General features: G+C 38.3%; 1 protein-coding gene across 1 annotated transcript in view; it reads right to left on the bottom strand.

Annotated features, from left to right (window-relative positions):
- akirin1 (akirin 1) overlaps positions 1-16,214 on the bottom strand; it is a 30,054-nt gene that overhangs the window by 5,759 nt on the left and 8,081 nt on the right. The window contains exon 2 of the mRNA XM_079837144.1: positions 2,670-2,816. Within this exon, the coding sequence (XP_079693270.1) occupies positions 2,670-2,816 (147 nt within the window). The remainder of the gene's footprint in view (positions 1-2,669; positions 2,817-16,214) is intronic.

Genomic DNA, 16,214 nt, shown 5'->3' with positions numbered 1-16,214 from the left:
TTTTACTCGCCTGTGTGCATTAGAGGCTAAGAATAAGTTTAGCTTAGACTGATCGCTGTTCAGCAAGCGAAAATATATCTATTTCAGTTCAGCTCAACGGACACGCAGCGTCACTTTATATGACGTACAGCAAACTCTAGTGTGAAGGCACACTACTCATCGTCGCTTTGAGAGCACTAGCTGTGTTTAATTTTGATTTGAGAGCGCAAATAAATAAAATTGTATATCAGTCTGGCGGGTAAACTAAAACAAAATTACTAGCCAATGGCGATTATATTGCCAAGGTGTGCGTAGAGGGTTATATAAAGCACATATTAATGCCTTATTCTGCATAACCATATTCTACATCCCTTAAGTTTAGGTATTGGGTAGGATTAAGCTACAAAAGCTACCTAACTAACTATTAATAAGCCACAATTAAAAGTTGGAGGCAAAAAAAGAAAGAAAAAAGAGAATTAGACCCCAACCTACAGTGCAACCTAAAACTCTTTTAGTCTTAACTGTCACCTTTGATCAATTTAATGGATCCTTGCTACATGTATTCATGTAGCAAGGATTAAATCTAAATATTTCTGTTAAATCTTATGGACAGTAGCATTAAAATGCTTGAGCCAAGTTCTACAAATGTCATGCAAAGTCACTTTTTACAACTAACTTCCATTTGAATAAAAATCATCAGTAAAGAATCTAAGCTGTTGACAAATGCTAGATTTTAAAGTGCTCACAGCTTTTATAAGTACTAAATAGCACATTTTGAGTGGTTGCCTCTCATTGCTTTACACCACACACTATTTACTGTCACAGTCATCATGGGCATCTTCATGACAAATCACAACTTTGCTCTGCTACTGAGAGACTGCCTTTTTAAAGCAAGATTGTTTGCATACGGTCAAATTGTGCTTCACAATCTATAAACCTCTCATATCACTTTTGCATTCTCATGGGCATCCAGAAAAATGCAAGAATTAGGGATGAAACGGTATGGAAATTTCACATCACGATTATAGTGACCCAAATTATCATGGTTATCAATATTATCACGGTTTTCTTCAAATGAGATGAAAGTGTTCAAAAAGAACAGATGCACACTTAAAACATTTCAACAAGTTTTATATTTGAAAATCAACAAACAACAAATAAATAAAGCAGCTCTAAGCACTTTTTAAAGCTAGATTCTGTGGGATTTCCTTCCTTATAATGGCCGTCGTCAATAGCAACGCATAAATATAGTCTCTAATATTATCTCTGTAAATATATTCTCAAGCAATATTCTCAGTGTTCTATCAGTCACATTTAAATCTAGCATGTTTTGTGTAAGAGCTCAAACAGTATCCTATGAAATAATGCATATCCATATCCATATAAATATCAAAATGTGTGCATCATACCTGACACCTAGAGGAACACTTTACAGTCAGTTTGATGACAAAGTCATTCTCTTCAAATGCTGAAGTTTGAAACGTGTAACGTTACCAATGTTGTGTGTAACTTTAGAGACGGTCCCTAAATTCGCCAGCGTTATGCCAGTCATATCAGATGCGCTGCGTTCAGCTGTGTTTGTTTGAAACTATTTTCACTGCTGAAATAGAACAGAAACAGTCGATCACTGTATGATGAGTGAATCTCCGCTTTGAGAGGAGATTTCAGCGAGTGAGAGCGGCGCGCGCTCCGAACAAAACTCCGGCTAATCTGAACGCCTCTGATTATGAGACATTGCATTCATAAACTCAATAGAAACACGTGTAAGTGGTTATAATGCGCAACACGATTATAACAGCTAGCTTTTGAGAAGACTATAATAAGTTCAACAGCCAGAGTGGCAAGTGTGCAGCCGAAAAAACGTTACACCCGCAAATGGCGGTTGTTAATGTCAAGCCCTGATTATTATCCCTTAATGTCGCCCTAGTCTTGTCTGAACTTGTTCATTCGCTTCACGTTATTTCCCAGATGTATTTTTGGTATTGGAGGTCAAAGTCCACTTGCCTTGCGTTCGCAGATTTGAAGTGTTCCCCATATTACAGCGACTTTCTTCTAGCATGTTCTGCAGACAGGGTGACCATCTTCAATTAAGTTTCCCTCAGGACTTTTGTAAAAGCCAAAATATGACCACACCTCAGATTTGGTCCTTTTAGAAGTCTGAAAAATCTCCAGAGTGTTGTCACTGCCATTTCTTCTCATTCAAACACAGCGGTGCGCTGCGCCTGACCCAGACTGACGCTGACTGGACAGGATTTACCGCGAGTTTTAAAAATTGTGATAAATCACACGTGGTTTTAATGATAATTCAATTTTAAACTATATTACTAACCGTCACTAAATTTTATCGTTGTTTATCGTGAAACCGGTAATCGTTTCATCCCTAGCAAGAATCAAATGGTATTCAACATTACTGTCGACAAACTCGGCACACTGCATCTTCACAATGCACATTTGAAATTAAAGCCATGAGCCCAATCCTGTTCCTAGAGATGTACCGTCCAGCAAAAAGCAGCTCCGACCCCAATCAAACAGACCATAAGATATTCAAGAACACTTAATTACAGACAGGTGTGCTGGAGCAGGGTTGGATCGGAACTCATAGGATTGTGCAGCCCTGGTCTAAAAAAAAAAAGGAAGGTTGATAAATGGTTTGAGCGTCTCAATGGACATGAGGTTTTCAGTGGACTGACCTGTGGGAGAGCTGGGGGAGGTGAGGGCGGGACTGGAGCTCTGGATATCAGTGGAGCTGCAGGGCTCAGTCTGGTTGAAGGCCCCTTCTAACTGCCGTCGCCTCTGATAGCGGCTGTACTCCTGACGAATGTTCTGGAAGATCTGCTCTGTTGGGGTCAAAGGAAGACAAATTGAGAGAAAGTTGTAAGAAAATAAAAAAAAGCTTTTCCCTAGGGGTGTGCATGAATAGTTGAATATTCAATCTGTAATTATTCGTAAAATAAAAACACTATTCGAGTGTTGCTACATATGTTACTTTGCTGGCCGGAAATCCTAAGCACGCAAAATAAAACTCACAGCAGCGAAGTTAGTAATTACTTTGATCACAATTATTTTACTAAATTACAAAATGGAGTTACTTTTGATCAAATGGATCAAAATGTTGTGTGGAAACCTTGTCGGGTGAAACTGAGTCATCATAAATATCACCAACATGAAAATCACATGAAATCCAAACACCAGTCGAATGAGGAAAGACGGCTGTGCATCACTGCATCAACGACTGCAGGCAAGCGCAGCTGTTCCGCCGAGTGAGCAGAGAAGATGACTTATCTGATAGCAAAATGATAGACTAGACAGATGCTTGCTTTGTGTTTGCTTTCTGTTCTTAAACCAGTATCCCTCGACGAAACTAATGGCTGTAAGAAATTTTGCTTAGCACACCGTTATCTGTGCCCTGCAACGTCTGTCAGTGGAGTGCATTTTTTTTGCACCCGGGCTTTTTGGTCAGACTGAGGATCGAAATTTCACCCAAGCACATGGATATTCTTTTCCTCAACATGAATATGTGAAACAATATAAACACGATAACCACATGGTGACTCGAGTGTATGTGTATGTTCTGCACGATAACAGGCGCAGTCTGCTTTATTAGCGTAATTTCCCATTCGCTCTGCTTCACCTTAAATACTTTTGTTCTGTACATTTTGTTTAATGTGTGAAGACATAAATGTAAGCTTGTGGTGTATATTTGCTAATCATAATTTTGTTCAGAAATGGTGACAAACGTAATATATTAGCCCAAATATATTATAAAGCCCATTCCTAATTTCCCCTCAAGGCCCAATAAACTTGAACAAACTGGTGTGATGTCATTTTAAACCAAAATAGGCTTAACATTTATTTTGTAGTCGTTTCGGGAGTTTAAAGCAATTCGCAAAAGCAAACTTTTCGGCAAATTTTAACTCCGTAAACACCTTCAAACTACCAATTGGCCTGTGGCAATTATGTAATTGGTAGGTGCACCTAGTGCCTTATTTGATGTAGCAATCAGATGTTTTGTTTTGCGTTTATTGTGTTATTGAGAGGAAAGCATGCAGCACATTTACATATTCATCTAAAAGTCGCTCTCAGCAGCATGGGAGGTGTTGGGATGTTCCCTAACAGTATACTCTGCTTAAGTATTTTAACTTCTTTTTGCCCCCAAGCAGAGAGCAAAAAAGAACTTTGGCACAAGTATATTGGGGCCTATCTTCAATAATCTTAAATGATGAGGTGGAGAAACCGCAATCACTGGCTTTACTTCAGTAAGCGCACACAATGCACAGAGGATATCCTGCTTTCAGCATGGGTCCCATGACGAATAGAGTGAAGAAATAAGTTTCACTTCAGTTTTACAATCAGCCACAATGGTACTTTGTTCCATTAAAGATTGGAGAGAAAAGAAAAATATTAAACTGACAATGTCACTAACACATTACATTAGGGGGGAAAAAATGGGACGCAGGTTAGTTTCGTTTGGCTTTGTGGAGGGTCAGGCTTATTTCTGGTAGCCGGGACTGCAATGCGTAGTGCAGCAATGCAACCAGGATCCTCCCGTGTCCCTTTCTGGAAAAACTAGGTTGGATTTAGTCCCCTATTCTAATCTTTAACACCAGCAGATGAATCAAGAGTATTAGAAACCAGCATGACTTCCAGGAGTCAAACCCTTTAAAATTCTTCTACAATTGTCTTAAAATCATAAAAAATTTGTATTTGGAGGTGCAGCATCTCAGCTTCCTGAATGTAGGTCATTTAGAGCTTCAAGGGTGGACAGAAACACCAGGGCACATCCATCTTCTGTGCCTGCATCACTTAACTTGGGTGGGGAGCTCAGAGTAAACACTGCATGCAAGCATTCATCCAATCAGAGACATTGTACATTCCGAAACCCTGGCTTAATGTCCTTTATTTGCATATTTGCAGTGTCAGTATAAAACGGCAGCGTATGAATACCCAGGTTTGATTGTTAACCCCGGGCAAATAAGCAATGTGAAACGTGAAGCAAAATAACCCAGGGTTTACAATGAACCAGGGTTAACCATATCAAGGGTGAAAAGCCCTTATAAAGAAAGAAATTAAAAGGACTTGTCAGTAAGAAATGCATTTCAATGAATCATAAAATCCCCCTGCTGTGTCACTAGACATTAAGAAATCATGTTAATTTCAAATACTTATATCACTGACAACAGTAGTCCGGCCAGGATATTGTCATTTAAAAGTGAAGTTGCAGCCCTCAACTGATGTTGACGTTGACATGTGTTTTGGCCTGAAGCGCCACCCTCCACCTATCAACCAATCACAAAGTCAGTAGTGTTTCGGCATCCGGGTTGCCAGCTCTGCTCTAGTTACCATAGCTGCAGCTACAAACTTTTTGGATAAAAAAATAAAACTTTACGAAAACCTAAAAGACCCCGTTATGAATCAGAAAAAAATTGTGACAAAGAAAAAAAAAAACTTGCTGTGTAGGACTCGTCCCTTGCCATTGGAAGCTACTTGTAGCAGCCTACGTTCCAGCTGGATTCTACAGCCTCTGGCAACCTCGAGGATACAACGCTCTACAGTAATTTGAAAGTGATTGCAGTACCAGTTTTGGCCACAAACTTACATACATTTCCTTTAAAGGTCCCATGGCATGAAATTTTCATTTTATGAGGTTTTTCAACATTAATATGAGTTCCCCTAGCCTGAATATTGTCCCCAAGTGGATAGAAATGTTGATCGGTGTAAAACCGAGTTGTGGCTGTCTTTCTCTGCCTTTGAGAAAATGACAGGCCAGACTAGCCAATCCTGAAGTCTCCTGGTTTGACGTCCAAGCAGGCACGGTTTCCTCCCTTTCCTCCGCCCAGAGAATCTGGCACGCCCATGCAAACGCTCGTCGAGAGATCATTGCATCATTGCTTGTGAACGAGTGAACGCCGGCAGTTTCTCAGTGTTTGGATGTACAAATGAAAACAGAAGTCTTTTTTCAGTTCCTTCTGTGATCAGTGATTTCTGATGTGTAGCTAATTATTTATTATTCGTGCACACAATGCGGCTTCTCTCTCTCCAGACAGAACGGTGTTTTCGTGTTTTATATCTTGTGAGTCAGTGTTTTTGTACGTCCTCGTCGCGTCTATCGGTTCTAAAATGTGCATACAGTCATGAGTTTCTGCTCAACATCAGCAGAGATAAACCTCACACACGCCGAAGCTCGGCCTTCAACATCCCCGACCCCCAGTACTGCATCTGGCCCACAGCGGAGGCACCAAACGCGGCGTGAGATTAAGCAGAAGGGGGGTAAGCTTGAGCATATCCGGGCTAGCCAGCCTAGCCCCACAATAAACTGGATTACATCCGATTACTGCTGTTGTGTCTTTGTTTGCGCTGTGTACTCAACGCGCGTCACTGACGCTTTTATTTTATTTTAAAAATAATGCTATTATCAACACTTACTTTTAACTCGTTCATCTCGACAGCTGTAATGGTACATTGCATGTGTTACAAAGTTGGTAGAATAATGATGAAGAGACGGACTCGGTGTGACTGTTTATTCAGAACTCTCAGATACAAACACAAACTCGCGCTGACTGACAGCGCTCTCATAACTCAGTAGTTACTATAAATAACTTTGTTAGCAATCGCTGAGCTCAGTCTCTGATACATTAGTGATGTCCGGTTCGCGAACGATCTTTCTTTTGAACCAGTTCTTTTTAGTGAACCGAATCAGTTCACCAAATCGGACTGAATCGTTCTAAACGGTTCGCGTCTCCAGTCAGCGCTGATCCATAATTTACTAAAGTTACTAACTTTCTGACATGAGTGACAGTCCCTCCGACTAGAAATAGACTAATAACCTAAAGTATATGCTGTAACTAAAACAGTTCAGACATGCTGAGAACTGATGTGAAGTGAACTCAGGTCCATCCGTCTCCCTGGCAGACTCGTGCCTGCTCGTGCCTCGATAAACCACGCCCCCTCCGCTCATATAAAATGCAAAGATGTCAGCCAATCACAACAGTGGGTGTTTTTACTGAAGTCTCACAGCAGACACGCCTCTTGAAGCAGGGCATTCAGCCACAGGGCAAACAGCAGTATAGAAAAAATGCCTTTTATTTCTAAATTATGACATTTTATGATGTAAAAGTCATACTAACAATATAAGTACAGCTCAGGAAACATTATAAAATAATAGAAAAATGCCATGCCATGGGACCTTTAACAAGGATTAAAGAAAGAAATACAGAAATTGGATACTCAAATGAAAAAATAACTGCTTATAAAAACTCTTTAGAGTATTAAATAATTAATTAGGTGCATTAATTGCCAGGTTGTTGTTGAAAATAAGAACTTGTTCTTAAGTAACTTGCCTGGTTAAATAAAGGTTAATTACAAATAAACTGATTATTATTAAAGTTATTCAGTCAAGACCAGTGAGTGATTCCCTCTATTATTTTATTGTTTGATTAACATTAAAGCAGCAGCTTTATTATATTAAGAATAGGGTTGGGTATAGAGATGTTCCGATACACTTTTTCCCTTCCCGATACCTGGGCTCAGGGTATCGACCGATACCAAGTACTGATCCGATACCTGGGTGTGTATCTGTATATACAGCTGTATGTACTACTAGCCCTGTATGAATTGCTAGAATTATTTTATGGTGTGCTTCAGACTTATCCCTTAATAAAACATGAACAAATACATGGTGAACTACTGTATCACAGTATTTTTATTATCGGACATGCATTTGACAGTAATTTTTATTTTTCTTAAGTGAAAAAGAACTTCAAATGCAGCCACAAATCTAACACTGCAAAATGAAAAAAGTATTAGTTTTACAATATAACTGTATAAAAAAAAACTAGGGATGCACCGAATATTCGGCCACCGAAAATTTTCGGCCGAAAATGCCCCAAAAGTACATTTTCGGTTTTCGGCCGAAAGACTTTTATCACCGAAACAACATGGCCGAAATGTTGTGATGACGCAAACAGAAACCGCGACCTGCACGTGCTTGTCTGAAGCAAGTTTCAGTATATCTGAGAAACACCCACGTCTGCTCCATGCACAAGCACTGACAGCGAGAGCTCAGAGCTGTTCATGTTCTCGATGAGAAGAGGACCAGACTTCACTGTGAAACCGAACGCAATCTTTAACATGTGGGCATGTTTTAAGCGCGGAACACACTTCAATCTGGCGGCAGCGCGCGCGTGAACGCGATCATCTGTGAGCGCGATCGATCATCTCTTCCTAAAGAATAAACATGAATGAACATCTAAGGTGTGTTGAGGATACATTACAACTTACTGTCATGTGTATATATGTGGTGTAATCGCTCAATCAGTGTCTCAACGGCGGAAAGACCTCAATATAACTGCTGTAAACTAAACAGTCATGTAGCTAGTGTTGTTTTCGTCAACGAAAAGTATGACTAAATATCGTCGTCAACGAACCTTTATAACGTGACGAAAACGAGACGAGACGCAACGTAAATGCTGGTCATGTGACGATGACGAATAAAAACGAGACTAAATGTGGTTCACAAAATAAAAACTATGCTAAAATGTCTCTTCATTTTCGTTGACGAAAATGAGACGAGACGAAAAGTTGCATTTTTATTATTTTTTTGCAGTATTTTTGTGCGTCTCATTCAGGGGCTGCATCAGGGCGCACTGCTCAGACGCAGGTGACATCACTCTCTTCAAGCCCCACTCGCGCGGCGTTTTAGAAGATTTAGCTCCGGTGAGTGAACGAGACCGATGGGCGGGCAGTCGGGGTTCGTAAGCACTATTCGGACGGTAATTATTTGTCCAGCGGTCGTAAGGTGTCTTTATCATTTACAGGGGCTAGTCAGTGATTTTATTGTCGTCTTAATCCAGAATATCAGTGTTTTTCTCCCACCACCCGTGTAAAAATCTCCGGCCGAATGACCTAAATTACTGTTTGACAAACACCAAGGTCGTGTGGTGCCTTCTGAATCCACATCTCTGAGTTTTCAATAATATATAACTTCAGAATTCACGGTTTATATCCTTTTTGGCCACTGCAGAGCACCGTGCGGCTGTGCTTCGCTGTAATTTGGATGCATTTGAAAGATTAGACTTGTATTACTGAAATGCTGGTAAGTATTTACAAGAGCAAGATATTTCATCACCGCTCAAAAAAAGAAAGAAAAGCACGTAAACATTTGAAATGGGCCGTTATAACGGCAGCAATTAGATATGTTAAAATAACCGCAGCATTATGATTACCTCATAAGCAAATAAGAGGCTGTATTCAATTATTTCCGCACATTTCCATGTGGAATAAAATTACATCCTTTATTTTGAGATAAAATACAAGACAGAAAAACATTTTAACTATAATGTGGGTCTAATTTTAAACAGATTTAAAGAATTAAATAATAATTTGGATATTATTTTCCTATTATTAAATTAAATTAAATATGCATTTATTCTTATTAAGACATTTGGAAAAACTTTTATTACATTGAAGTGGAAAATAAAACGGGTGTTGTGGAAAAAGATGGGGAGAAATGTGGCCACAAAAATCACAGGAAAAAATACCACGAACCTTAAGAGACATCTCAATGTTTTTATTTATTTTATTTAAATGTATGTGTGTATACTTCTAACATGTTTAGTTGGTAAAATAAATATGTTGTAACTTCAAATCAGAGCGTCTTCCGTGTTGGGAATAGATGTATTCTTGAGTCTATAAGGTAACAATAATATAATAAGATAACATTGTTTGAAATGGGTTTGGCTAAAAGAAGATTTTGGTTTTGTCTATAATATGTACTTATACTATATTGACTGGGTTAAATAGAATTGCATTACTAAAAAGAGACTAAAATACAATTTTCCTTGACTAAAACTTGACTAAAATGTCATCAGTTATCGTCGACTAAAACTAGATGAAAATAGCCATAGATAATTCTGACTAAAATAAGACTAAAATGCTCAGACTTTTAGTCAACTAAAACTTGACTAGACTAAAAATAGTATGACTATGACTAAAACTAATAAAAACTAAAATGACAGCTTGACACAAAGACTAGACTAAAACTAAAATTAAAACAGGCCGCCAAAAACAACACTACATGTAGCATCATTTACCTCAGGCACCTCAGTGTCCACAGCTGTTAGTTCACTAGAAAAATCAACTCTTTCACTAAATATATGACCTATATTAGCCGTTATATTCTACTTAACCTGTTAATGATATCTTGATTATTTCATGTATGTTTAAATAAAATGACAGACACTGTGTATAAATGATTATATGTCAACAACGAATTGGATAAAAAACTATTTTATAATTAGATTTAGAAGTTATTGCAAAAACTGCCTTATGTGAAGTGTACATGTTTGTGTACTATGTTATTTGAGTGTTGATTATTAGACCTAAAAATACATAGCAACTGAATTTAGGCTAATAGTTTGGGCTCTGTTTTTAACCTTTAATATTAATGTGCAAGTAAGGGCTCCCTATATAGTTTAGAGCAATATATTCAATAAACTTTTAGTTATAATTTAATTCATTTAAGGACAGACTTTTTTTTTTTCAGTTAACCAATAAAAATAAATAAAAAGCAATTTTGTAAAACTGCTGTACCGAACCGTCAGTTTTGTGTACCGCTACACCCCTATTCTACAGTTAACATATGGGCTATGGCAGTCTTTCCTTTGATACACTATTATGTTAAAGGCCTACAGAGAAAATAAATGTATCTTTAAGCAGTTGCACTTGTTCTGAATGCACTTTCTTGTAGTAGTTCTACAGAGAACAATTTGAAATGCACTAGACCTAAATGCACTTCGTTTTTATGAGAGAACATTTAATTTAAAAACCTTTCTGTAGGCCTGTACATTATTATTTAATGTACAAATAAGTGGGGTCAAGATAAACATTTTAGTCTGAATTTTATTTTATACTGTGCATTGTTGCAATGTGCTAAATAAATATTGGCATAACTTGTAATTGATTTATTCTTTGAAACTTTAATATTAATGTATGCAATTGCAATGCCTTGATTTTAGTAAAGTTAGTACACATTCATAGCGATAAATGCAATGGTACTAATATTTGGCATAATTTCTTTCGGTGTTTCGGTTTTCGGCTTTCGGCCTTGGTTTCCTCTTTTTCGGTTTTCGGTTTTCGGTTTCGGCCAAGAATTTTCATTTCAGTGCATCCCTAAAAAAAACAGTGCAACAAATAAATGTAGAAATATAAAAAAGTTATATATTAATCAGAAAATAATCTCTTTACAACAAAAGTAAAAAAATAAGCAACCATCTAGGGATTATTATTATTAGTAGAGACGAATTATTACATAGAGACGTAGCTAAATCTGGGGGAGAACTGGGGGAGGTTGCCGTTTGATAGTGACACACGGCAGAGATTACAAAGACAGCGAGCGAGTGTCGCACGCGCGCGTGCCTGTGTCATCCACACAGAGACATACTGCTAATCAGCAGACATACTGCTTACGCGTTTTCATTTCTTCTTTGCTGCTCTAAACAGTGGTTGCTTGTGGCAACACAGCACAACTTCCTGTGTTTGCAATGCATTCTGAGCAGCGAAGAAGAACCGTGCAGCAGTTAGGCAAAGTTCACGGTCATAATATCTAGGTCGTGTTTAAGAAAATGGTATCGGATCAGTATATGGGTTCAAGCCAGAATTTTTTGTGGTATTGGTGATATTTCCGATACTAGTATCGGAACAACTTTAGTTGGGTATCGTTCAAATTAACGATTCCGATTCCATTTATAAGTGATAAGTGGAATCGAAATGCGCGTATTGAATCACCGGTTCTGGGCAATTTGGAAATGGTTCTAAAATGTAACCGGTTCTCGATACCCATCCCTAATTAAGACACAATGCATGGGTCTAATATAATGTTTCACGTTCCAGGATGTGGAATAGCGCGTTTTGACAGTAAACAAAAAAAAAGGGATTTTTTAAAATCTGATTAATCGGGGGGGGGATTCAGCGAACTAAACGATTATCAAAATAATGGTTATAGTTGCAGCCCTATTCTACAGTTCTATTAAAGGGTGGAAGCTATCTTGATGCTTATGCATTCCAGCGAAGCAGGCAGTGTTGCTACAACCTAACGGAGGGGCACACTGCAGAAGAGACTTCCTGTGTTTACAATGCAGCTCTAATCTGATTGGTCTTTATTCATATAAACACACAGCTTTGCATGGCCATTAAAGAGGTGTTATGTGGTGGTGTTATGAGGATGTGCAACCAAACCAAGGGTTTACTCTAGAAATTAGTATACGAGAACCAAAGACTCACTATTGAGTTGTAGTGGTCCTGTAGGCAGAGGTCGACCGATAGTGGATTTTACAGATACCGATAACTAGGTTGGGCCGCACTTGACGATAACCGATAGTTTTTACTGTGCCAAACTATTACAAGAAATAACATTTTAAAAAACCTGTACTGAACCATGAAAATTGCTCAATTATATTTGTAAATATTAATATATTTAAAAAGTTCTAACAGATCAAATTCTACAGACAATAATTTAAACACTAAATAATATTATAAATATTCCTTTAGCTATAACCTAGAAACATGCATGTAAATGTCATGGGTAACAGACTGCAAGTCCCATTTTTTAACAAGGATGTATTAGCTTATTTAGCTAGCTCACATGAACTACATGCATTATGCAATATACATTTTACAGCATGTATTAATATTTGATCAATACAATTGTACCTTGATCATTCATGTTAGTTCATAGTGCATTAACTAAGGTTACCAGATAAAATGAAAAACTCAATTTAAATATACTAACAATGAACAATACTTTTTAATTTTACAAATGGAATATAAATATATTCATACTATTGGTGGGCATAGATACATTTTTTAATCTATATTAATCTCACTGTAATCTTGGAATTTATCTAGATTAAAATGGCTCATTTGAATTCTGCCGAAGGCATTCAGAATATGTGTGCTCGTAAGTGATCGTTTGTCTTTTTGTAGTTTGAATAATAAATAACTTCTGTCCCTTTAAGACCTGACGCACGCATGGATCCCAAACACTGTTCCTGTGAGCTGGTTACGACTGTGTTTACGTTAAAACTCACCAAGATGGGCATTGAGACATTTATGAGTGTATTTGACCAATAATAAGCTGGAAAAAGGAGCTAATTTTTGCACTTGTATGTCAGAGGCGGCTTTATTACGGTATGTGTGTGCACTTCAGATGCGAGCGTGAAATCTGCGGGAATTAGTAGAATTAACGTTATGTGCAACCCCGCGCGAAATTCAGACCGGTCACACCAATACGAACACGCTGTCATGAGGAAAAATCCAACAGAACACCCGTTCGCAATGTTCAGAGGATTAAACGGACTGAATGAGAGGCGGCGTGTGCATGTCAACTCGCTATCGGTCGGAGAGGAGAGCGCAGCTGATATCGATACTGTAGAAAATGAGTATCGTATCATTTCAGTATCGCTACATAGCGAAATATCGATATTTTTGACAACACTAGTAGGCATACACACAGGTTTCGTGTGTATTCGTTCTCTCGCCCCCTACAGTGCAATTCGGCTAGGTATACATCCGAGCTAAAATATCAAGGTGAAAGTCATCATAGCTTGCGTAGTCTAGACCCAGCTCCCAACCCAACTTTGAGAATAGATTAACAGCAATATTTATTTTAAATCGCCCGATAAGTCTCACGTTAACGCAGCACGTTAACGCCGATAACGGCCTACCACTAATTCATACAAATCCAAACAGTCTCCTTTTTTTAGAACACTTGATTATCTAATCAAAATAATATATGTATTGAAATCCAATGCATTTCTGATTTGTTTATATTTCTGTCGGCTGCATGGCGATACAGTTTGCTTTCTCCCGTCACTAGTTGTTACATTCTTTTAACTGCTTGAGGTACTGCTAAACGTAATGTCCTCTCAGCCTCGACTACAAGGTGCATACATGCATCTGTTCTTTCCCTGCTAATGCAACATCTAGTCAACAAATTAATTACTTTATAATGAAATGGCAACATAACGTAGCTTTCCTTACTCTTTAACTGTATACAGAATGCATTTAAGATGAAATTAAATTGTATCATTTAATAATTTTATACATGGAATATATAATACATTTAATGCAACATACTTCAATATAATTAGTCGTGTTAGGATTAAATATATCTTAATTATAAGGCCATAAAGAGTTAGTGCTTTTTGCATACGTGTCATTTCACTTGTTCCTGTATTTTTTTTTCCCTAAATTGAGAATATATTACAACATTAATTTTAATATTATAATTTTTGCTCATCTAAAAGTTTAGTTTTAGTTAGTTATTTGATACTATAAAAACAGGGGGTGTGACATCATGATTGACAGCTTCTCTGAGTGAAGTTGTCACTAAGGCACTAACAGACTTTTTTCTGGATTTTTTGGAGGAGGTTGGAGCTTTAGCTTTAATTTCTAAATTTCTATAACTGTTTATTTCACACCAGCATAATGAATTGTTCTGCATCTGTGAGTGCGGGCGGGCGGGCTTTTGATAATAGTCCTGCTAAACTTCCTGCTCTCTACTGCGCAACTCCGGTCCCGGGATCGCTACTGTGCAGACTCAGTCCCAAGATGTCAGTGCGGTGTGCGGGCCTACGAAAGCTTCAACTCTGGTCAGCGGAAGTCAATGAAGTCGCGTTGTCCATATTTTTTTACGGTCGATGGTTGGACAGATCAGTTGTTGTTAAAATAATTCAGTTCAAAGGAGTCATTAAGTTGCGAATCAGACATTATCAGACACATTGTGTGCGCATTCCGTCTGTTAGCACATTGCAAAATATTTGTCAACACACAAAAAACACTTCATAACTGGATAGGATTTGTTTCCCGTTAATTGAAGTATGGATTATGTCAGCAGGTCAGAGAAGAGTCAACGTTTTTTGAGCGCAAATCACAATTAGCGGTAATTCAAGGGAAAATTTTTTTTTTTTTTTAAATGTCGAATGCGCCACAGGCAACATTGATTCGGTCTTCCGACCTTTTGATTTTGATTAACGTAATATATGAAATATTAGAAAGCTAAGACAGTGCTTATTTTGAAGACAGAGAGCGCGCGCGGGGGAGGAGCTCTCTGCTCGTTCTCTCTGACTCCGTTAACATGCGCCCTATCACAAGCGCAGCAGTCATCTACATCACTCATAAATCACAATAACTGATCAAATAAGGCTTTGGCGGGACAAATTTGTTTTGGCAGCCGCCAAAAAAATGTTCAATGTAGGAAAAACCCTGTACTACATGTTGACAACAGCATTGCTAATCTAAATTGAAAGTAGGGGTGTAACGGTTCGCGTATTCGTACCGAACGGTTCACGGGGTGGGTTCCAAATGGAATCAGTATTGCCTATTTGATCATCCCTATGTGAGCAGGACACGCGTGTGCCGTACGTAGCAGTTTGAAATGCACTTGGCAAAGGGAGTGGCGTAATTTCCTCATTATCTTCAGCTGGGATGTTCCCGTGACAACGCAGCACAGTGTCCGTCAGCAGATCAAGGTTGCCAGATGTTCACAACAAAACCCGCCCAATCGCTACTCAAAACTAGCCCAGTCTCATTTCAGTGGGGTTTTTTCGGTAAAAATCTCTTATGGGGGGTAAAATATATCTCTTTTTGGCAGGGTTGCCTGCTAAAATACGCATTCCCGGTGCTAAATATCACACAATTGGGGTCGCTTCAACCTGCAGACATGCAAAACAGCCCATGTATGAACTTGGCAACACTGCAGCAGATGTCGCAGTTTTATCTGCATAATTCCTCTTTTTTTTTTTTTTGCCTAACTGTTGCAAATAAAATAATTTTATTTTAAAAAGTTTATAAAAATAATATGCTATGTAACACTGTATATAAAAAGTAATATAACTCTTAAAAATATGAATTGTACATTTATTTATGCCGGCGCTGCGTTGTCACAGGAACATCCCAGCTGAAGATAATGAGGAAATTACGCCGCTCCCTTTGCCAAGTGCATTCCAAACTGCTACATACGACACACACTTGTCCTGCTCACATAGGGATGATCAAATAGGGAATACTGATTCCATTTGGAACCCACCCCGTGAACCGTTCGGTACGAATACGCGAACCGTTACACCCCTAATTGAAAGGTTTCCTTCCAAAACAAGACAAAAAACACTGTATCATTAAGTCTGGTTTCCCGAAAATGCTGTCATTACTCATCCTCGTGCTGTTCCAAACCCGTGTGACTT

This window comes from Gobio gobio (genome assembly GCF_949357685.1).
Source record: "Gobio gobio genome assembly, chromosome: 15".
Taxonomy (NCBI): Eukaryota; Metazoa; Chordata; class Actinopteri; order Cypriniformes; family Gobionidae; genus Gobio; species Gobio gobio.
This window is presented reverse-complemented; position numbering and strand designations above follow the sequence as displayed.